This window comes from Spea bombifrons, chromosome 4 (assembly GCF_027358695.1).
Source record: "Spea bombifrons isolate aSpeBom1 chromosome 4, aSpeBom1.2.pri, whole genome shotgun sequence".
NCBI lineage: Eukaryota > Metazoa > Chordata > Amphibia > Anura > Pelobatidae > Spea > Spea bombifrons.
The window spans coordinates 71,188,171-71,211,870 of NC_071090.1; the positions used below are offsets into that span (position 1 = coordinate 71,188,171).

Below are 23,700 nucleotides of genomic sequence, written 5' to 3' on the forward strand. Positions count from 1 at the left end.
GGAAGTATATACCGTATTTGCTCGATTATAAGACAAGGTTTTTTTCAGAGCAAATGCTCTGAAAAATACCCCTCGTCTTATAATCTGGGTCGTCTTATAATCAGACCTCATCTGACTATGAGACTACTAAGATCCAGATCCCCCACAGGGGGAAGTCAGAAGCACCGGTAAGTTTGGGGGGGTGTTAAATGGGGGGCATAAGGCATTTCTGGAGGCAGAGTGCTCTGTGAAATGCCTTTTAACCCCCTTAATGCCACTCTGCCTCCAGAAATGCCTTTTTTCAGATTTGGGGGGTCATCTTATAATCAGGGTCGTCTTATAATTGAGCAAATACGGTATTATGTAAAATATTCCCTTTAACAATGGAAATACAGGTTTTATGAGTGTGACTACCATCCAATACGCAATACCCCTATTTGCCGGATTTTACCACGAGCTAGGAAACGTATATTGTATGTTAATACATCTCCATGATAGGTGATCTGCTGGAAGCCTAATTATCAAACCATGTTTGAAAATTGGATTGTTACATTAAAAAAAACACTTAATACCTTTTGCAGTTTACTCCACTTAACTCGTTCACTGACACATGAAACTGAACATACAGTTTACAAATTTATAATTAAAAACATAGGATAAGAGTCTGTTAACCAGACTTTTTAAAAAAAATTATAAATTTGTCAGCCTATAACTTCAAGTCTAATGTCAGTTTTCAGGATTTTAACAGCCTGTAATTACTGAGACATGTTAGATATTAAGAGCTTCTAAAAACATGCTTCAGCAGTGTCAGCCTATTACTGGATCCCATACTCTGACTGTGCAATTAACAGTGAGGGCAGCTGCAAAACAGAGCCCAATCTCATCCAAGGCTGATGGGAATGGAAGGCATGCTAAGGAAGCAGGGCTATCATCACACTGAAATTGCCAAACGATTAGTAAAGCACATGAAACGGCAAGTTGCACCAGCAGGATATATCTTCCAAAGGAGGGAGTTCAGACAGCCCTGAGAAGAGAGCATTACCTTACTAATAACCAACACGGAGAGGGGAAGCTGCAGGCCTGGACAGCGTTTAGGTAAATCTTTTTTTGACATGTTAAAACAATGAAGGGTACAGGAAGAAAAGGGGTAAGAGGGAGAGCAACATCAGAGTGGATGGCCTGGACAGCTTTTTAACACGAGCCATGGACACTGCTGAGACCCCCAGCCCAAGGCTTGCATACGCTATATAGCAGAGCCCAGATGGTCATGGATGTTAGATAATGTTTGAGGACAATTTTATATGTTCAGCAGAACAAAACATTAAACACAGGGGAATTAAATCTGCAAACACACAGGGATCATACACCCAGTTACTCACCATAGAGCAAAGTAAATGAATCCCACTGGGGTGATCCAAGGTGGTATTTTACTACTCACAGCAATCCCTGGCCACCACTAAAATACAGGGATTGCTAGGAAACATCCTTACAATTTAGGTCAGGTAGCGCTAGCACTGCTAATGCAATGGCACAGTAATGGATCTAGTCAACAAACCTATCCTCTAAACCATTGTGCGGCTGGTCTAATAGCCATGGAGCTTCCTTATCCAGAAATCAGGGCAACCCTACCTATTGTACCATGATGCAGTGCTTTATTATGCATAAATATTGTATATATTACCTTTGACAATGTGCCATAAAACTAATTTGTGTTCTAGATTTTCGTAATGGTCCCTGACAAAAGCGTGAGGTTCGTATAACACCTGCTTTATAAAGATCTTAATCATCTGTCCATAATTTTGCTCACCCCTTCCAAATCCAGATAAAGAAGTCTGGAACATCTGCTCTACAGGAGAAGATATAATATTTAACCAGACTGAAGGAGACAGTGGAAATGCTGCCTTATGGCTGTACAATCTAGGACCAGCTTGTTTTGAGTCATTCAGGAAGAGGTACAAAAAAAAGATGCAGTCACCAAAAAAGATGCATGAGTGGGAAAGATACCTTCTAGGTGCCCTTTAAAATATTTTGTTCCTGTGGCAAGAAAATAAAATATATGTTCTCAGAAATTCACTGCTCCGTCTTTACAGCAGTACAAAAGGCCGTTTTATCTCACAACGCCCTGCTTCCTTAAGATACTGTTTATCAACCTGGCACTAGAAATGCAAATAGCACGTTTTCAAAAGATGTGTTACAAATGCTTATATTCTCCACTATCAAAAGCTTGGGAGTGCATAAGGATAATCGGTTGCAACGGTTTATATTAAAAATATTTAAAAGTGAGCCTATAAATATATACATACATAAAAGCTTTGTTATTGTGGGAATTGTCAGTCATGTTGAGTGATGCTTAAAGTGAAGAGCACCAACAATGCACTTTTTGCGCCATGCTCTATCCAAAGTGACAGAATTCACAACAAGGCTCTACAGAATAGAGCACAGTGGCCAAATGGGCCGATGCATTATGTTGCTTGGAAGGGAGGAGAGGGGGGCCGCCACATTATGTTGTGTGCTGGGGAGGGGCTGTCAGTGTTAATGGGGAGGGGGCAGCCGCTGCATTGGGGGAGAGGCTTCCAGATTGTGGGGGAATGTGTTGGGGGAGTGGCAACCACTGGTTGCAAGAAAAAAAAAAACACATTTAATATGCATTTATAAATAAGGCAGTCACACTGATTCAATGCTAAAAGCAAAGTTTGTAAGGATTACATAAGACTTGCCAAGACTGAGGTACTTTGACGTAGTGTCAGGCTTAGTAGGACATGGCAATATAGGCTATACACACACACAGCAGACTCACCACAAGCGAGGTGGTCATGTTGTGGATTATGAGAGGGAGCAGCCATGATGTTTAATATGTATGATGACTTGTGGTGGCACAGAGGTCTCTGGTAGTTGATGGTTCACTAACTTCTGAAAGCTTAACATTAACCAGTGATTCCTCTACCACAGCTCACTAGATACACTCTTAACATATGCACTGATTCTAAGCGTCATGGCGGGGAAATTACATGATATGGACATGCTGATATAATTTAAATCACATCAATTCACAATAGTATTTTGCAGCCTCATTCATAGACATTGTGAGAATAAATGCAGATGTTAAGTGTAGATTAAGAGTTAAGTTACTCGGTTGGAACACTTATGAATCAAAAGCAATGGTTTGTCTTGCATATTACAATCAAATCTGAACAAAGGGGTTTATTTACACTTACACATGCTAACATTTCAGATAGCCAAAGAGACTTGTTTATGAAAGCTTGAACGTTACTAACTTGTTGACCTGTCATTTAACTGAGAGGTATATAAACAGTGTGTTTATAAATAAACTGTAAATAAAATGCATTAGTGCAACTTGTAGGGCTGTGGAGCACTGACTCACTCAAGTGCTTTTGGCATAGGAAAACGTTAATGTTTTTCTCCACGGCGGCTGTACTTTTGAACATTGCCCGTAGTCTTCGTGAACCTTGTGCAAAATTTCACATGTGGTCCTATCACAATAGCAACAACTTAAGTACATCTGCTGAAGTGTACTACTCCCTTGGTTGATCTAGGATCACATCCCAAACCTTTCACCAAAATGCTTAACATTCAATAAGCCTTACCCCTGAGATGTCAGCCACTCTGTGGATTGGAACTTCCTTCTTGCTGTGAAGACCTTTTGCATTCTTGATGGCTCTATTAGGGAAGAAAAAAAAATATTTTGTATGGTCTGCTGTTATATGACAAGCATGCTCTCCCTCACATCTTTTGTAACCTCTGATTCAGAAAATAGGATGCGGCATTCCACCGGACCCCAAAATAATGTTTTACCTTTCTATTGCCAATTCTTAAAAACAGCATGTGTGCAGTGATGAAGACAGTCTCCGTGTAAGACAAGACTGTGCATGTTAGTGATGTGGGGAGGCACTCAGCTTTATTTGTCCTCCTTGGCCAGAGGGTGCCAGACATCCTCTGCCCCCTTGCCAAGTGAACCCCCCACCACAATGTATCCTCTTCAAACAATTAGCAAATTATCAATGCAACCTAATTACCTTAAAATATACCGTATAAATGAGAAAAGCAGCAGAGCTTGCTTTATGCACAGATTGAACATTTAGCTTCTGCATAAAAAAAAAATCTGTGAAAGAATAAATTGTAAACTAGACCTCATGAGCAAAATCTTGGATAAAAAAAAAAAGAGGAAAGAAATATGTAATCAAACATGAACCTAAATTAATTTCAACTCCCGCAGGCTGATTTAATAAGGGTCATAGTTTTCACGGTTCTAAAACATTCATTAGCCAGGTGGTAGAATCATATGCTCCTTATTGTTCTCCAAGATCCCTCATACACTGTTTACAGATATATCTGGCTCCTAAATGAGGATTCTATCAGCGGATATGCAAATCCTACTACACAGCCGCATGCCTTGCAATCCTCACCCTACGGCAGCAGCTGGAAATACAGAAAGTGGAGAGAAGACAATATACTGAGCATGTTCACACTGTGAGCACAGACTTATTTCCCAGAGTCTTACATCAACATTTGCATCCATCACTAAATGAAACAGCACAGAATAAAGTCTTGATAGTGAAGCACAATTTTACACATCAGAAGTAATGCTACTTTATCTAATTCCTGTGATTGCTTAATCAGATGGAGGGTCATATAAATGCAAAACCTGCAGTCTGAGCTCTGAAGTTAATGGGGAAGATTTGTTCAGGTGTAAAGAGCATAGCTCTTCGAAGGGGGCAGTTAACGGTCAATGAAGTGAGGGAACCGGCTACACCACCCACTTGCCATCCAGCAGAAAAAAAAAAATAGATACACTTTTAACCGAGACTTGCTGTCTAGATGAATAGACTGTATATGAGAAGCAAGCGTAAGATAGAATTGACTTCTAATTGTCACTACAAGAGAAAAAGGAACAATACGTTTGGGCTCGTCAATAGTTTAGCCATGTCTTCACAAGTAGCTGGCCTGTTTGAATGATGACTCTGCATGCCACTGTAAATATAGCTCTGCTCTCCGCTCGATTCCTTTACCACCCGTTGGTGAGGGAAACTATTGTGTGCTGTTCTTCCTGTCGTGGATGAAACAAAAATGTAGTCTCCAAGCCCTTCACCCCCTATGCCGGGCAGCATTTAATGGCCAGACAGGTCAAAGGAAGTGGAAGGACCATACTGAGCTGCTTTTCTTGCTTATCTCCAAGGTGATAGAATGGCCAACTATGCAAAAGGTTCACACCTCTTTTTAAAACATAACACTGCTAAATCCACCAGCTCCCCTACCAAAACTGCATCATGTGTATTTTTAAAAAGTAACTATATCCTTGGCTTTCTATTTTGGGTTAATTCACTGAAGTGGTGTCCAAAAGCCTAATTAGAATTGCTTCATTTAGTCTTGCTGCCAACAGGAAAAGAAAATATGACATCCCACACACTTTACTGCTTAACATTTTCCATGTTAGTCTTTAAAAGGTACCGATGGTTCCTGTACTGAACTACCTATTAAGACCTTTTCATCCATTTCAATGAATTAACTTCAGCACTTCTAGAATCTCACATGGCTGCATTACCTTGAGATAAAGAACAGAAATACTCGTAAATGCTTTCTTAGACCTAAACAAGTTGAAGTGACATAAAAGTAGAGCAGATAGAATCACGTTAGTAAGAAAATCAAGAAAGCAGATGGATTGCTACGTCGCTGCAAATTTAGCAGGAACAGCACCAAATATTCCCAGAATCACTTACTGTCATTATCTTATATAAAACTGCCATATTTATAACCCTAGGAAAGTCTAAAATAAAAGGCCACATGGAGGGCACTGTTCCATTGCTGGCAATAGCCAGCATACTTCACACAAAACTGATTCGAAAGACCGCAATGATGCCATGCTGTAGGGAAGATCCACCAAGAGACAAACTTAAAAAGTCGTTTTCCCGTTATCCACAAGAACCAAAGGCTTATGGGCAAATGGTAAGAATCCTACTTCAATCACCTAACAGCTAGTAAATAAAAATATATCCAGTGTCCTGTATTTAAGACCGCAACATATAGGGGGATTATGGGATGCTATGTGTCTTGATTGCATAATTAGAGTGGGAGTATATTTAAAACCATGCTCTTATCAGCCATGTACTCCGAGTACAAGTGCATGTATCCATCATGTTTATGATCGTAAACATCTTGACTATCAATACGGTCAAACTAGTTAAGACAATTTGTGTTACTTAGAATGTCAGACTGAGCTGCATCTCCTTTTGCATGTGTTCTAATGACTGGTTAACACCCATATCGCAAAAATAGGCATTGACTAATAACATTCGATTGCGGTCGGTACAACAAAGCATTGGACTGTATTTGCAGATCCTAAGTGAATGAACCTTATGTGGGGGTAAAATGCTTAACTCCATGAGGCATGTCAATAGCCACAGCCAGCCTATGACGGACTGCTTTTCTACAGCAGGTTAAGTATGAGTAAAAAATGCATGGTTTTTACAACAGTACGATGTCTTCTGTGGACAGGCGTATTACGCACTCTACAGCCCCTCCAAACGCTCTGGACAAGTAATTTGGATTCTCCCCTGCAAAAACGTGTAGGAGAACAGATGAACAGCAATCCTAAGCATACATCATTAGAAACCGAAAACAAAATCCAGTATAAGTCACGTTCTTCAGCACCCACTTAAAGAGAGTAACCCTCCACCTGAGGGGTCTAGACACCAAGCGCGTTCGAAACACAATCTGAAGACTGAATTCATATAAAGAAAGCTACTGGGGGATAGCAATATCATTAAACATAAGGAAATTAAAAACAGAATTTAGCACTGAGAACTGTACTTCAAACATATCTGATCAAAGGCGAATATACTTAGATGGCATAAATCAAATACTTGTTTAAATCAAACACTCCTGCTACCTTTAGGAATTTAAAGGAGGAAAGAAAAGTCTTGTATCCTTTTGCATCTAAACAAAATGCTGTTGAAATTATTCAGCCCTTCATAAATAACTGAAGCTAAGAGATTAGAGCAGAAACTTCTCAGTCTCCAAATATGATGAATGAGCAGCATTAAATGCCAAGACATGGAAATAAATGCTTTTAGATAACAGGCGGCTCTGCACATTCATGCAGGGTGCGCACTATACGTTACACACCTTATTTATAGTCGGACTAAGGATGTCACTGGCTCTCTACCCCTCAATATCTATACACAGCTTTCCGATGCATAAGCAAACAGGGAAAGTTCTGCAAATTAGAACTTATTTTGATTCTTTTGACTATACACTGTTTAAAACTGCATATCAGTGACATATTGTCAATACTTCTGTTCCCACAGCAACTTCTGACGACTAAACGCTTATCATCTTACTACATAAAATCATCTATAAATATGTAATAACAAAAACAATGTATTATGATCATGGATCAGAGGGATTTGTCAAAATAAAGCAACTGATCAAGGGGATATCTTTCTATTTGGAATGTAAGGCCTTACAGACCCATGTTCCAAGCAGTGGGTACAAGACATAAAGCTACCCCCAAGTACAAGACCATGGACTAAACACTTCATGTTTGTACAGCAAGGAAAAAATGGGTATCAATGTTTTTGGTTCTCTGTATTACCCATGTGGCGGCTCATTTTTTAAAAACCAGAACTTTGCATGAATATTAAGTCTGACCTATGTATACAGACTGAGATTATGTCCTTATGTAAAGTGAAGTGAAAATTTATTAGATTCCATGACCCCTATATAGTTCTGGGTCAGGCTTTTGTAAATATCCAACTTTTAGTATTTTTCAAATGTATTCTTTTCATCTTCTACAGGGGACTAGTATATGGATATTTCCCAGATATAATGTAAATGATACAGTAGGGCAGCTTTGGCCAGGGGGGGGGATAAAACGACAATTAAAAAAAACGTAACTGACAAGTGCATCTTGCCATGAATGCCAAGGATTTAACTAGATAAGTAATTCTAAACCACCCACCAGTGACCGCTATAAACTATGGAGCAATGCTTGCTAGAATAGGGAGTGAAGGTGGGTGCAGTTCTAGTTGGTTAGCCGTTAAGGGTCCTTGATCTCGTTAGGTCTTACTATAAGGGAAGCTTTGGACCAAAACGAGATGGAAAGAGTGCGCATTAAACCTAGATGCCAAGGTCACTATATTCCAGAGGGATTTGAAAGGATTTCCAGCCCTGTGGCTGGATATAATTGAGAACATACTGCTCTAAAACCTGTTGGGAGAGGCAGCTGCTTATATAATCTGTTTTACAAATACGCTGATTCGAAAGAAATAGACAAAACCATGATCAGAAAAAGTAGCTTTTCTGTTGCAAGACTGTCCTAATTTTATCATATGTATGCTGCTATCACTGGTTGCATATAAATAAGAATCTTATCTCTTAATGATACAAACCAAAGATTATGCATTTTATAAAGCTCCTTTAAATGTGATACACCGCACAGGTGATTGCAAAATTTAATCTTTTTACAAAGAAAATCCAACCCAACCTTGATGCGCTGCCCTTGATACTGGCATATGTTGCAATTTGGCGTGTGCTCTTCTGACGAGGTCCGTTCAGGAGAGGTTGTCAGTTAAGACTAATTCTTCTCACGCTACGACCCCCTTCTTCGCCACTCAGTAGATGAATTCACCCTATTTTATAGTTAACATCACAAGTTCCTCTCACTGTAACCCATTCCCCTACTAATCACCGCACCCTGTTCCCACTTTATTGGACATCTGTGAGAGGAATTGTACTTCCATACATTTGTTAAACTGTAATTAAAAGATGAACACCTTTAATATGTTTAAAATGTGGCATGTGCATTTCAATTGCGTCATGGGTTTTGTATCAGAGGACTAATATTTGCTAGTAGACTAATGTGCTTTTCAAATATTACATCCTAGAAACTATAGGCTATCATGTACTAACATAAGTACGATAGGAAAAATGATCCAAGTACAATCAATTGCATGCAGGGGCCAACCTATTTGTTATCTGCTTACATTATTAAGGCTTGATTTCAGTAGTAGAGTTTGGATAGGTTTACGATTCAAGCAGGAAGGTTATTGTGTGAAAAACCTAAAAGGATCCTGTTCCAACTGTTCCACTGTTGCCTTTATCCAGTTAACCAGATGAGGGTACAGGCACTGAAATTGCAGTGGTGTCGCAATTGCCCCCCCTAGGTTAATCCTTACGCCCCCTGTTGCCCCCCTGCTGAATTTGGAATAAATGCGACTTTAAATCCCGTTTTTTTTTTTTATTTATTATTATTTTTTTTTTATACGGAGGAGAGAGGGTGCGGCCCGCGTAAGACCGGCAGCCAGGGCAACCGATCTTTCGCGGGCCGCACCTCAAGCCCTGCTACTTACCTGTGGGAGGGTCTTCTGTACTGCATAGAGGAAGCGGAACCTAGCAGAGTTCACGTGACATCACATGACTCTGCTCCAGTCCTGCTTTCTCTGTGCAGAGAAGAGAACACAGAGGGAGGCCACGCCCCCTGCTGAAGTATGTGAGCAGCATCGAGAGAGCTGCAGTGCAGGTAAGGGGGTGAGGGAGGTTGTTTGAATAAATGTGTGATTGAGGGAATGAATCTGTGAATGAATGAGTATATGAATAAATGAGTGTGTGTGTGTGATAGCATGGATGTGTAAGTGCTGGAACCTAGGCATGATGGGACTGTGATTGCTGTTAGCAATCACACTCATATCATGCCAAGTCAGCCAGTACATGCTGAAACCTAGCTAGCTGCCCCCTTGTGTATTGATGCTGCCAGCAGTATGAGGTCTGCACATCACTTACAGCCACCTTGTACCAGCATGTACTGGCTGACTTGACATGATAGGAGTGTGATTGCTAACAGCAATCACAGTCCCATCATGCCTAGGTTCCAGCATTTACTAGTTGGATGTGTAAGTGCTGGAACCTAGGCATGATGGGACTTTGATTGCCGTTAGCAATCACACTCCTATCATGCCAAATCAGCCAGTACATGCTGAAACCTAGCTAGCTGCCCCCTTGTGTATTGATGCTCCCAGCAGTATGGGGTCTACACATCACTTACAGCCACCCTGTACCAGCATGTACTGGCTGACCTGGCATGATTGGAGTGTGATTGCTAACAGCAAGCACAGTCCCATCATGCCTAGGTACCAGCATTTACTGGTTGCCTGGGTATGATAGGAGTGTGATTGCTGTGTGGGCAGTGGGGATGCCAGGGCTGGCTTTGGGGTGTGCAACCTGTGATCTATGCCTGTAATTTAGGGGGTTTTAAATATACCTTTTAATGACGTGTTTTTATGTGAATTCCAATTGATCTATACCTGCAGAGCAATATCTATATATTTCCATACATTATGTATACCTGCAAATACAGTGTTTGTATGTTTTATTCAGTTGATTAATACCTGCAATGCTGTTTCCATACATTTGTTTGATCTATACCTGCAGTGCCGAGATCACAAGTGAATTTCAGTTGATCTATACATGCAAAGCTTGGTTTGTGTGTTAATGTGTTGATCTATACCTGCTATCAGCACCTGGGGCTAATATATATATATGGGCAGCAGGGGCATCAATACACAAGGGGCAAAAACACTAAGGGGGGTATAAACTAAAAATCCATCCTGATGTAGACGTCTGACTTAGATTGTGTCCTGCTGTTTGTGTGTTTTTGGTTATCAGTGTAGTGGAGCCTGTCCTCGGGTGTGTGTATAGGTGTTGGTGAGGCAGAGCCTGTCCTGGTGTGTGTTTGGGTGTTGGTGTGGCAGAGCCTGTCCTGATGTGTGTATTCCGTTATCAGTGTGGCAGAGCCTGTCCTAGGGTGTGTGTTTGGGTGTCAGTGTGTCAGAGCCTGTCCTGGTGTGTGTGCGTGTGTTTGGATGTGGGTGTGGCAGAGCCTGTCCTGATGTGTGTGGGTGTCTGTGTGGCAGAGCCTGTCCTGGTGTGGGTGTCTGTGTGGCAGAGCCTGTCCTGGTGTGTGTGTCTGTGTGTGTGTGTGTGTGTGTGTGTGTGGTTGTCTGTGTGGCAGAGCCTGTCCTGGTGTGTGTGTCTGGGTGTTGGTGTGACAGAGCCTGTGTTGGTGTGTGTGTTTGGTCATCTGTTTCCTGGCACTTAACTTACAGTAGGAATTTAATTTATATTTATCCAGAGATAAAATACCCTCCTGAAGTTGTAGTGACTTCAAGGGACAAAACGTTCAAGGCCCTGAAATCATTTAGTGGAAAAGTTATTTATTGTGTTATATTTATTTCAAGGATTAGTCTCAATTGTGGCTTCAGGCTTCCCATGTTGAATGATCAAGTATTATTTTAGCCCAATAACAAAAGTATAATTCCATAGCACATTACTTTTGGAAATTATGAATGCCCCCCCCCCCAGTTTGACTGTGGTATCTTGTGTGCCCCCCCCCATATATTGTTTCTAGAGTCGCCACTGCTGAAATGTGTCACTAAATACATTCCTCCATATTTCATAGCATGGACACATTTATATCAGTGTTCTGCCAGGTACATTTTACCAAGGAAGCTTGGCATCTATAACACTGCAATACTTACAACAATTAAACCCAAGTATATGTGAAAATATGGAGTGTAGTAACATAATGAGGCTAGGACACCCATGGGGGGAGGATGCTGCCAGAACACAGTACCTGCCTCGGGGGGGCTTATGAGGAACATCTTTGTATGACTTAATACATCACGTAGATATTGGGTGGAAAGCACCAAGATATGATGCCACAGGGCCAGCAGGCCTCAGTCTCCTAACATGAATGTGCATCAATGTTGAAAAGCAAGAATACAGGTTCCCAGTGTAATGCCTATTGGGTTTATTGACTAAAGGAAGAGTTGATGGGCAGTGTCCATCAACTGCTTCAACTCCATCAGGAGAAATCTGATTTAATTACACATTATACAGGGCCATTCTAGCACTTCCTGTAGGAGAAACACGCAGAGGTTGGACCTTTGTAACAGATAGAGAAGTCAAGGAGTTTCATTCATAACCTTTATATTAAACAGGAGAACATTAAAACCAAATCATTGACCCATTTTCTCTATTAAAAAAATATCTACAATCTAAAAATAAAAAAAATAATCCAATAGCATCTGAACAACTTTCACAAAAAAGTAAAAAGATTTTTAAACATGTAACACAATAGGTCATGGTCATGCTCCATTACGGGTTTAACATCTAAGGACAAACTGGAGCATCCCTCCATAGAAAAAAGTTGCATAAAATCACTGCATTGTTTTTGATGTTTCACATAAAAGTTTACTTTACAATTAAACATATTGAGGCAGAAAAGAAAAGTTGTCATGAAAAATTAGGAACCACGGTAATGACTTCCATCTGGTTCCAGTAAAAACATTCCATGTAATGCAAGTGAAAAATACAACTGCCAGCATATTACATTTCATTAGTTTTGGGTAATATGGAAGAATTCTATTTAACGCTTAACATCGAGCTCTCAAAACAAGGAACAAAGCGTAACTAATTTATTTTTCCTGTATCATGACAAATGCGTTAATGACTAAAACATTAACTATGGATTAAAATTAGATTTTAAAATTAAAATCTAGTTCTTCCACACACTTGATTTAAAGAATTCACCTATGTAGACACCAGGCTATTCATCTGTGCCACATTCTGAATACATAGTTCCACAATACAATTTGTTAGTCTAGCTTTTGGAATAAGTTTTCTTTCAGATCAATGCGTAGCATTGGACCTAGGCACACGGTTAAACTGATGGTAGGCAGAGGAAAGCATACTTTATTCTCCTTGGTGGCCAACAAACTGATGACAAAAGGCAAATCACCCAAAAAATCTTTATCTATCTGGGAACCAAAACATCTGGAAAATGAGGCAGGTCGGATTTGTCACAGCATTGCAATCTATCTGGAACATAATGAAAGACAATACCTATTTGTATATGGCTTTTGACATTTAAACCAACAGGAAAAAACATGGCATATTCTCATTCTGCACTTATTGATGGCCCTAGGTTTGCTAGCGTACGTATTGAAAGCGTACTTAATGCTGGCAGAGAGATCAACACGTGCAGGCACAAAACAGTCAGTGAAAACCAATGCTAAACGTGGCAGTTTTGGTACAAAAAGGTATGAGATCCCCAGAGCTTGCTTAATCAAGTCAAATTGTGAGCAGATTGAGTGCCCTGCTGCTTTCATTCAACAAAACTTCACCACCACTAAATCAAGATTAAAGGTTCAAAGAGAGAAAAGTGATGCTTTAAAAAAAAAAACTGTCTTTAATAGACGTGGGAAGCTTTCAGGAAATCATTCTGAGCATTCAGTGACAGAATGCACAATAATCAGCTCATCGCAATAAATTCTAAGCAGCTTGCAATACAACATGCAACGTAATCCCTTTTCTCCAAGCAAATAGGGACCAATTTCACAATCAAATACAAAACGGCAATCGAGAGCCGGGAGGGGGTAGGCTGGGGTTCAAACTTGCTTATTTTCTTAATATGGCTGATCTTGGAATACAATGCCAATAGCAAACTAGCAATAGGAAACCTTCACACCTGTTACCTGTGAATATTCTGCAGGTAAACAGATTAAACGCTCTGAGATAGGAACAGCAGCACAACGCTATCCACCACTTACCTTGCTTAGAACTATAAAATGACTACTGTGCCGTCGCCTAGGGCTGTTCAGCTACGATAATAGCTGAACGTACGATAATAGCTATGGAGTTCCTCAAGGATGCATGGACAAAACACTATTGTATTATCGATTTACAAATAAGCACATTTTTTGCCATAAAGTTTAATGCAGAAGCACTAAATTATTGTAAGCCAACACTAGTTTTACTTTGGCAAAATCAAGGAAAACTGATGCAGGCTTATTGGTCCAAAATACCTTTTATTAGGCCAATACAGAAAAAGATGTAGTCACTCACACAAGCCTTCTGCACAATTAGTTTTTTTTAAGAAATGTTCATTGTTTGCAGCAATAAAAGCTTTGTTGGAGGGATGAAGGCAAGGATGGCCACATACTTTTTGTCCAGTTACCGATAAATGACGTGGAGCAGTGTAATCGGTTCCTACATGACATGGTTATGGAGCTATACCTTGCACAAGGCAACCGCTGCTATCTGGTTATCCAAGTACCATGCTAAACACAACGCCCCATGCCATCACGTGGGATATGTAATCTGAAAAGTACTGCAAGGATCATGTAGATGCAAAAGGGTTAATAAAACGAGTGTCGCCTTGGTGATTTTGAGTTTCAGGGCTTTAGCTTACACAGAATTGGCAAGGGGTTTCCAAGACGTGCCAATGAGAGCCATTGGAAAGCAATATCAGGATAATAAAAGAACGCGTTGGCAAATATAAAAACGTTATATCGAGGCATCTGATAAATACAGCTTTCAGTCAGGGCAAACATTGACGCTTGCTGAATAACTGAACACACTGTTTCGTAGACCGATTGTCATTCCTTTCACTTCAGACGCGTTTCCAATCTTATTTCCTCATTAGCACTATGAATAGATTCTTAGAACGTACGGTTAACAATGTACCGGTATACTCAGTAGTGTGAAAGCACCACTGGAATAATGCATTGGCGAAATGACTCCCCTAAGGGCCACATTTATATTCTGCACTTCATAAGAGTTATGAGGCACCTTAATGTTATTGCATGCCAAACATCTTGGGAAAAGCCACAACCATCATAAGGTCCAATATGATTGGCAGATTTAAAGAGTAAACTATTAAACATTTAGAGAAGGACTTGTAATTGCCTAGTGGTCTGCTTGCTTTCAGCAAATGTTTATTTTACTGAGGCGATTGTAGATACATGGAACAGCCTCCTTGTATATGCCTCCACCGCTTCTGCAATGAGCATGCACATGGAATTTAAGCATGTGTAGGATAGGCATAATGCTGTCCCGAGATTTTAGATGAGTGCCATGTTAACTTTACACTAACTTTGTCCTTGTTCTAAAGAAATGCAAAAATAACATATGATCAAACAAAATTCTGATTTTTTTTAAAATTGGCAGTTCAGGCAATGCGACAGTTTGCAGAGACAATGTGTTAAGTTTGACAATTCAGAATTGTAGTTGTTTTGCAGAACACTACACAGTTGAAAGATTATGCACTAGTGTTATACGTGATTTGCCAAGACATCACGACAAAGCTGTTCTACTAATATATCTGTTGAGGGTCACATGGACAGCTTATGTTTTATGGGATTCAATCACCCTTTAGCTGTTTTGGGTCAATGAACTGCTGACATGTGAATTGTTCCAGCATCTTGGCTGTTAAAGAGCTTTTCTTTCAGGTTCTGACTACTTACTACAGCCCAAGCGTGACACGCCTTGCAGGATCTGCCGAAGCGTCACAACGTTGGGCTATGATCCCTGACATTTCAGTGTTACCCACCCACAGGCCTGTGATGGCTTATTGCCAATAAGTGAAAACTGATTCAGCTCTCAGCCAAGCCTCTACCCTATATGCACGAAGGTTGACTAATATCACTTAAATGTGTCAGGAGGGAGCAAGGCTTTCCCAAAGTTTTACTGCTGGGACATTAGGTTTGGAACTAAACCTATTCTGATACTATAAAAATCACATTGTCATTGTCTAGAGATTAAGTGGAGGGGTTGGGACAATCATTTTATACACTAAGGAGATATTGTGCAATATAAAAACATTCACAAATGTCTCCATAAGTGTAGATAAAGTATATCTTCACCATACATACCAAACTGCAAAAATGCTTTTCCACAAGTATGACATCCCTTTCTAACCTCTGGTGGAGCCTCTTGAAGGCTACTAATTCAAATAATTTGGGCTAAGGGGAGTCCACAAAAGCTACTGATGTGTATCAAACTGAAATCAAACACAGGTCCATGTAAGTTATCAGGGACCAGGTTTTGTCCTGCAATCTTGGTAGCTGATCACACTAGATCTTAGTCCTATTTGGCTACATACCACACAGAGAGCCTAATAGTCAACTTCAACATCCTCTGCTTTCCTTTTCGGGTATGTTATTTTATCCATGAGGTTTAATTCTAACAGAAATCTCACACGGACACACCCCACTAGCTCCGGAGGAGGTAGGAGAAGGTTTAATAGCAGATAGGAAGCCTTTTTACACAAGGTGTTTTGGAGACCTCGGTGCCATTATGTATGTAATTTGCATTATTAGCACACTTTGGCAACTATGTACCGTGCACATTGAAAACCAGATGTAAATTCTTACCTTGCTTCCGCTGCCAGCAGCTCATCATAGTGGGAAGATCTCTGGTCATCATCCTGCCGATAACGGATCACTGTGGCCAGACCTTTGCTCACTAAGGCTTCTGCGATGTTTCTGGAATACACATTAAAATATTATTGACACTATCACGAAACATTGTCATCACTAAAAAGAAACATGAGCTTTGCATATCACACACAACTGAACTATGAAAGACCAGCTACCAGAATAAACCAACAGCCGTATTGGAAATATTAACTGTGTTGCAAATATCTACCTTTTGTGAGAGATCCTCCTGTAAGTGTTGCTTTAGAGTGGCAAATTGCTAAAGCTTTTTTTTTTTTTTTTTTTTGAGACAAAAAGGGTTACTTCTGCTGTAACTATGCTGAGCCAGCGTTATCATCCTTGGTAGTCACCACAGAGGCTCAAATTCCAACTTAAATAAATCCCAATGTCCCACAGGCACAGTTGAGCCCAACTCATTAAGGGAGGAAGAATGGAAGCCAGAACCAACCATGGAAAGCCCAGCTCCTGGACATACATTTCAGCCATTTCTATACACACCCAAATATATATGGGTAAATGTATATACAGTTAAAGTTTAAAATATTAGACAGCAAGAAATTTCTGCTAGCTTGGTGTGCGCATGCAAATGTGCCATTTTCTTTAATCAGACATGTTAATGCCCGGCTGCTGCTCCCAGAATTTGCAAAAGAATGGTCACTAAGTGAAGGAATGTGGCGTTTGCGGAGCAGCTGGGAAAGATAGTCCGTAAGGCCCTCGGAAACCATCCTTTCAGCTAACAGTATGTGAATGCAGTGCAGGATTCAGCCAGTGCCAGCCCAGCACAAGGTTCGCTGCACAAAAGTAATTATCTGCAACACACTTTTGACATTTCAGAAATCTATTTGTTTCAAATTCCCACAGCATTCAGCTGGCAGCACCGGGCTCCCGCAAATGAGCAGACATAAGGAAAGCGAGCACGGGGGGGGGGAACTGCCCTGTGATTCAAACAAGCCAAACTAGTTCCGAAAGGCACATTTGTCCAGTGCTACAGGATGAATTGGATTTAATTTTAAAAAAAAAAAAAAAAATAACTGCAGCTTCAGATATCACTTGGCTGCAAGACGACACTCGAGCCATAAATCATAGAACGATTCCCTATGACACCAAAGTGAACAGGATCTCAGAGATATGAAAATCGGGATAGTTTGCCGTGTCATGGGAAATGCCAGATGTGCCAATCACAGAATGGGCCAAATACCATGTAAGGCTTCGCATTTAATAGCTTTCACATGATTGCAAAAGACATAAAATATGTAAATGCAGTATACGATCACACCTTCACACAGCATATGGAAAATTGTTGGAGTCATGTTGGAACCGAAATAATGTATGGCCTGCATCATACAAGAATCCGTTCTTATACAGAATCCTTGCTTGATTATGCAGACGCTATTCTTGTGTGCATATAACAGATCAGTGTTGTGAAGGACAGTTCTCAGAATTCTAGGAATGCCTGCATTCCCGAAGTACCTCTGTTCCCCCAAAAGCTTTTGCCCAGTTATCGTAGTCGTGTACCACAAGGTGTCACTGAACGTTTAATACTTCGCCCTTTTCCTATTAAGTTACTCTTTAGAATAACGTGCTGTATCTACTTCAAATAAACATATGCACGTCCCACTAGTGGCATATGGCAAATATTTCAATCATGCTAGCTCCTGCTATTATAATATAATCAAACTGGTCTTAAAACTCAAAGGTTAAACCCCACTACAATACTAGAGAAGCTAAAAAAAAAAAATCATATACCAGGATAAAAGTGAGTAAATGCATGGGCTTGGTCTATCCACCAAATGCTTTCCTTGTTTTAATTCCATATTGACACGTTTAACGATAACAAAGGCACCCGCCACAACCCTTGCGTGTAAATTATCAAAACAATTAAAAACACATTTATTATATAAACCAAGATGCTATGATCTGTGAGTTAACTCCATTAAAATGCACACCTTCATCAGCTAGCATTGACCCCTTTCTAACACAGCATTCCAGCAAGCATGACATTCATCTTTATGGCAGCTGCCTCTAGGCTGCAACTAAACATGAGCAATCTCCATCATGGTGCTGGATGTCCAATAGTATGAGACGTTATGAAGTCTGCAAAGTAGCACGAAATTCACGTCTGAAGAAGAAAGTGACTGCTGCGCTCTACCTTTAAAGGCCATATAAATAGGCACGAAACAGGGTGCAGTTATTTCTGTGAAAGTTCATGGAGCTCCTAAAAACTTACTGCTCCTGGTCCAAGTGCAAATCTAGGTCTCCTTGCCTTGAGTCGGGAGACATCGTGCCCAAAAGAACTCTTAAGACTTAAGCAAATACTGCAAGGCGGGCACAGAGGACATATGCTATTCAAATGCATAGTACAGAGGTTACTATAGTAACCTGAAACCTAATAACGTGTCACATTGAAAACATACGATCCCCTTTCATGTAATCTATAAAATCTACATATTTGCCCGTTTGAATCGTGTTCAGTCCTCAGAAACGGTCAATGGTTACTCAAGTGAAAAACAAATCCAACAATAACAGGATAGTAAAGTCTCATCTAAGATCACAACCAATGTCCAATCACCGCAAGGAAAGCAGTATGGGCAGTGAGGTTATAAAACAATGCAAGGGCCTCATTGCAAAGTCATCAAACAATTCCAAGCATGCATTACGTGTGGTGCTACGGGTTGAGACGCACAGAATTCAAGCTACGCAGGCACTGTTTCTCAGAGTTGGAGACGGGCAGCGGTATACGTATGCATCCTTATGAAGGCAGGTAACCATGGCAATTGCCGCATTCAAACTACAGACGATCCCTTGCTGTGGGCTAACCAATCCTTGCAGGTCTCCCATTCACATTCCTGCAGGTTTCTACAATCTGCAGCAAACACTTAAGCGTCTGCCATTCTACAGAAAGGGTCACCAGGGTATATATATATATATATTTGTGACTCAGGACTTCACACTGTCTTTCAGATGCTGGCAGCATGAAGCCACCACAATGTTATATGAAATTTATGACGCTGCCCAAAATAGTTAACCCTTACATTAATGCAGTGAGGCTAAGAAAGCTAACGTTGTCTGGGGTCAGTAGATGCTCGGGTATTAACGTTAGTAGGGCTTTTATATCACCATTATGATAATGCCCACATTGTGGCCCATTATAAAGGAGCCTGCATGGTTTTAGCTTATGAGAAAGTTTTGAGCGTAAATAAAGCAGAAAGGCCAGAGACAAAATTAAAGCTGTCATTAAGGGAGACAGCATCCTTTTTTGTTATTAGAGAAGGGTTTCAGCCAAACAAATTGACCAAATAGCTCTTCGGTCTCAAGCTGGACAAAAAGTGGCTATTATTCTCTCTAGGCATAACCATGGTAAATGAGGCCAATTACACCTGTAAATTACTTACATCTTTAATTTTTCGTGGTGCGGTAGGCGCAGCAGTTTAAGATTAACACCCTCAAACATGAATGCATCCTGTTCATACATCATGACAATGTATAAAACTCTCCGTATCCAAACTCCAGTGGAAATGTCCTTATCGAACAGGACAATGAAACAATTAGATGTGACCATTAAAGCATTAACAATTAAGAGTTATGGTACACAGGCCAATCATTTGTATATCTAGAGTGTCTTGTGACAAAGACCTATTTGTTGTGGAAAGAGTTAAGCAAACTTTGTTTTAACAAAGGAAATAACTGCATGCTCCAGAAGATAAATGATTAAAAAGCATAATTACATGAAAGGAAGTTTACAGAATGCAGAGTTGCCTGTCATTAGGATGCTTTCTTTGTGCAAGCAACTGGAAGGAAGAAGAATGTTCACAGGAAGGTTCAGAAAACAGCTCCCAAAATATGAGCTCCTAAATTAAATATATATATAAAATACACAGCGACAGGCCTTCATTTGGGCCATAAATCACTTCCCAGAGCCTAGGCTTAGTATGTGTCTTAGGGTGTGTATGTATGTTGCTGTGTACGCATGTGTAGTATTACTGGAAGAAAAAAGCTCTACATGTGAGTATATTCTATCAATTACATTTCAGGCCTTACAAAGGGTGCACTAATTTAATTCTGAGGGACAGTATCAGGGACATGACATGGTTATATGTGAATTTAAGATCATTGTTCTCATACACAACTCATTTTAAGATAAGTACTTCTAGGTTTACCAAGTAAGCTTAAGTAAACTTACCCCTGCATGATTCAAAAGCACAGAAACTTAACTCATTGCTGATTTCACTCAACTTCATTTTTGTTTACCCCAATACTCATTAAAACTACTTTGAAAAACATGATCACCTTAATACTTAGTTTTGTTTTCACCCAAACCGATAATGCTATTATGCATTGAATCATTTGACTACAGTTTAAAAGAAAGCTCTGCAGCTCGTCGCTGTAATTAAGTGACCTAATATGAAAGCAGAAAAATTAAGAATGGAGAAAAACATCTTCCTTGTGCAGTTACGAACTATATGACCTGCTGCACATTACATGGATTTGGGGATTTCATCCACAGCAATCTTCTTCTTGCGCTTCCTGGCTAGAGCCACTTTACTCTACGAACCTTTGCCAGTTCCACCAGCGTCAGTCAAACTTAGGGCATCTACTCAAGGCTGCCAATAAAACATTTTCTATGGCCTCGTAGAAAGTCATGCTGTAAATTTTTCATGGATACATTAGTTAGGAAGAGAAATTCAGCTCTTAAAAACTGATCTGCACAGTACAAAACCAGAGCAAAAACCTCGAGGTTTGGAAACAGTATCTTTTACAGTTTGGTGGGGGCATGAGGAAAAAGTTAGCCTTAGAAAGCCCATAAGCCAATTACAAATTTAGCACAGGAGAAGTGCATTAACTTGATTACACTATGCCACTTTAAGCAAATTCATATATTCCCCTTCACTGAGTGCATCTGTAATTCTCCAGCAATTACACAAAGAGAAATGAGTGGATAATTCTTAACTGGTACGGGGGACAGGCAAGCATAATGAGTGCAGCAAGTTGCCGATAGCATACTCTGAGGATCTCACCGACAACCAGTGCTTGCCACACACATGCCAGTTGCAACAGCGACCTGCTTGCAAGTAGTAGTAAGGTTCAGGGCAAAAGGTCAGATTTTTTTTTTTTTTTGTTTGTTTTGGCTCTGGCAGGTCTTTGCTTACGGGCTTGCTTTATTCTTCAAAGTAGGGATGCTTACTAAAACAATTGAAGGATGAGCTCTCATTGCAAAGCCTTAGAAAATAGTTTTTCTACACATATAGCCGACATGTATAGGTGAACATTGCTGGGCTATGAACCCCATTATATAGAAGTAAAAACACTACTGAAAACATGGAATGTTACCCAAAAGAACACTGAACATTTCCAGGAAGATTGTACTGCAATGCGGTTGATAAAGTAGGCATTTCTGGTGTTTATTCCAAATCAGTGGCCCATTCCCAGATAGATTGTGGCAAGGTTTGCGTGCTAAAAACCCCTTGACATCCCAGACAGCCCTGGCCTCTGTAAAGGATATCCTTTGTCACAAGAATTCACATAGGAGCCTTTCAGAGGGGTTAAATGCCAACTTTCCTGCAAAGCAAGAATGAACACTCTTGCTTACCAAGGACAATACTAAGGGGCCCTGTGCTTTGGGGCCACTTATATTTTATTTTTTTTTTCTAATGTGTTTTTCGCTCAGCAATTTTTTTGTCCGAATTAGCAAATAATGCAGCTTCTAGCACCGGAGCTAATAAAGCCTCGTTAGTGATGGATCAGCTTGCAAAGGCACCTGGGCAGCTTCCATGTGGGCCTGGGTTCAATCCCCAGATAGCTTACGCTCAATTTTCCAGTACAGAAATAAACCTCCCAAACCTGTCTCTGCAGCAATTTTCACACACATTATAAAACCTTCGCTGGGGGTGGGGAGGGTGACTGCTGAGCTGTTACATCCAGAAAATAAATAAAACCCACAGATTTCAAACTTGACATATCTTCCTCTAAAAGTCGACAGCCCTCTTGGAAATAGACGTAATTGTCTATTGGAACCATTAAAAGGCAGTCAGGCGCATCCCGCTCTGTGCAATAAAGTCATGAAGAGGCAATTTAACACCCCTTGTTTGGCAATATTTAGCATCTATTGTTTTCAAACAATGTTCTGTTGACAGTGACCTGAGCAAGCAGGCAGGTACTTTTCTCATTCCAAAGTGCACTGGAACCCCATTGGAAAGCCTAAACTGCGATCCTCCCCAATATCAAATATCAATCACAAAATAACATTTAATTTGGCAAAGCGCCCAGAGTTTTACAATAAGGAATATGCAGAGCGGATTTGAACAACAAAGTCAGGTATTGAATACTCAATACAGGCAGCTATGCATACCCTGGCTACCTCAGATAAAGGATGTTTTAATGCCAACGCTGGCATTGACCACACATTTAACGCACACATTAGGGAAATTCAATGGTTCCAATCATTAAACATTTGCAGGGTAAGATTATAAATCTATGTAGAGCCAGTTTTTCTTACAGGTAAATTGTCACAGTATCATTAAGGAAAAAGCTCTACTGCCTGATATTCTTAGAGAATCGGCGGTGTGGGGATAACTCACTGTTATGATTCTTGTGTTGCTTGGTGGAAATGCATGACAATTGATACAAACCGCTTTAGCATACTTCATACAGCAGCCCATACAAGGCATGGCAGACCACCACATCAGGTGCCTCAGAATAAGTCATTCTATTGCATGCCAAGGATTTTAAGTATTTGGTAGATATAGCAAAGATAACAGGGCTACAGCAATCTAGAACCGTCCGATACATTGATGTGAAAACTCAGTCGGTGCTTTGATACAGAACACTATTTGAAATGTCAAAATGTGAGGTTTCCCTTTAAATCCATAAATTCAATAAATGTCAGCTACGCAAGTTCTAGGAACAGCCAGTCTTGAGGCCCCACCAATATAGTTGCAAATGCTGGAACATAAAGCAATATTAGCGCAAATGACTTGCACTACTGAGAGAAGGCTCCTAACGGACAACAACCTTGTTATTAAATTTTAAAAAAAAGTAGTTCTGCAGTGATATGCATTTTAACACGCTCATTATATTTTAATGTTCTCCGATTATGATTATTAACAGCTGAAAATACTCTGGGCGCCCCTATGGGAGCAGGGTTCTGCAGAAGAGTTTACTATACAATTATACATTGCTTGCTCATAATTACAAACTGCTCTTTATGATGATCATGTCAAGGGATACTAAAAATGATCTCAACCTGCCATCCCATTATCAGCCCATTGAGGTTTTGATTAAAATCCATAAGAAATGAGTGTTAAAAACGTCCAATTGCGAATGATCTATCTCAAGCTAAAATACAATGCAACTAGCCCACATTTTTGGAAAGTGTTTCAATGCATGCGATGCAGAAGCCACATGTAATACTAAGGAAGGGGTCAGGAACGTCACT

General features: G+C 40.2%; 1 protein-coding gene across 1 annotated transcript in view; it reads right to left on the bottom strand.

Moving 5' to 3' along the window:
• Nucleotides 1-23,700, bottom strand: part of SND1 (staphylococcal nuclease and tudor domain containing 1) — a 288,682-nt gene that overhangs the window by 158,733 nt on the left and 106,249 nt on the right. Inside the window, exons 13-14 of the mRNA XM_053464995.1 lie at nt 16,206-16,316; nt 3,585-3,657 (exon numbers count right to left, since the gene is read on the bottom strand). Coding sequence (XP_053320970.1) covers nt 3,585-3,657; nt 16,206-16,316 — 184 coding nt within the window. The remainder of the gene's footprint in view (nt 1-3,584; nt 3,658-16,205; nt 16,317-23,700) is intronic.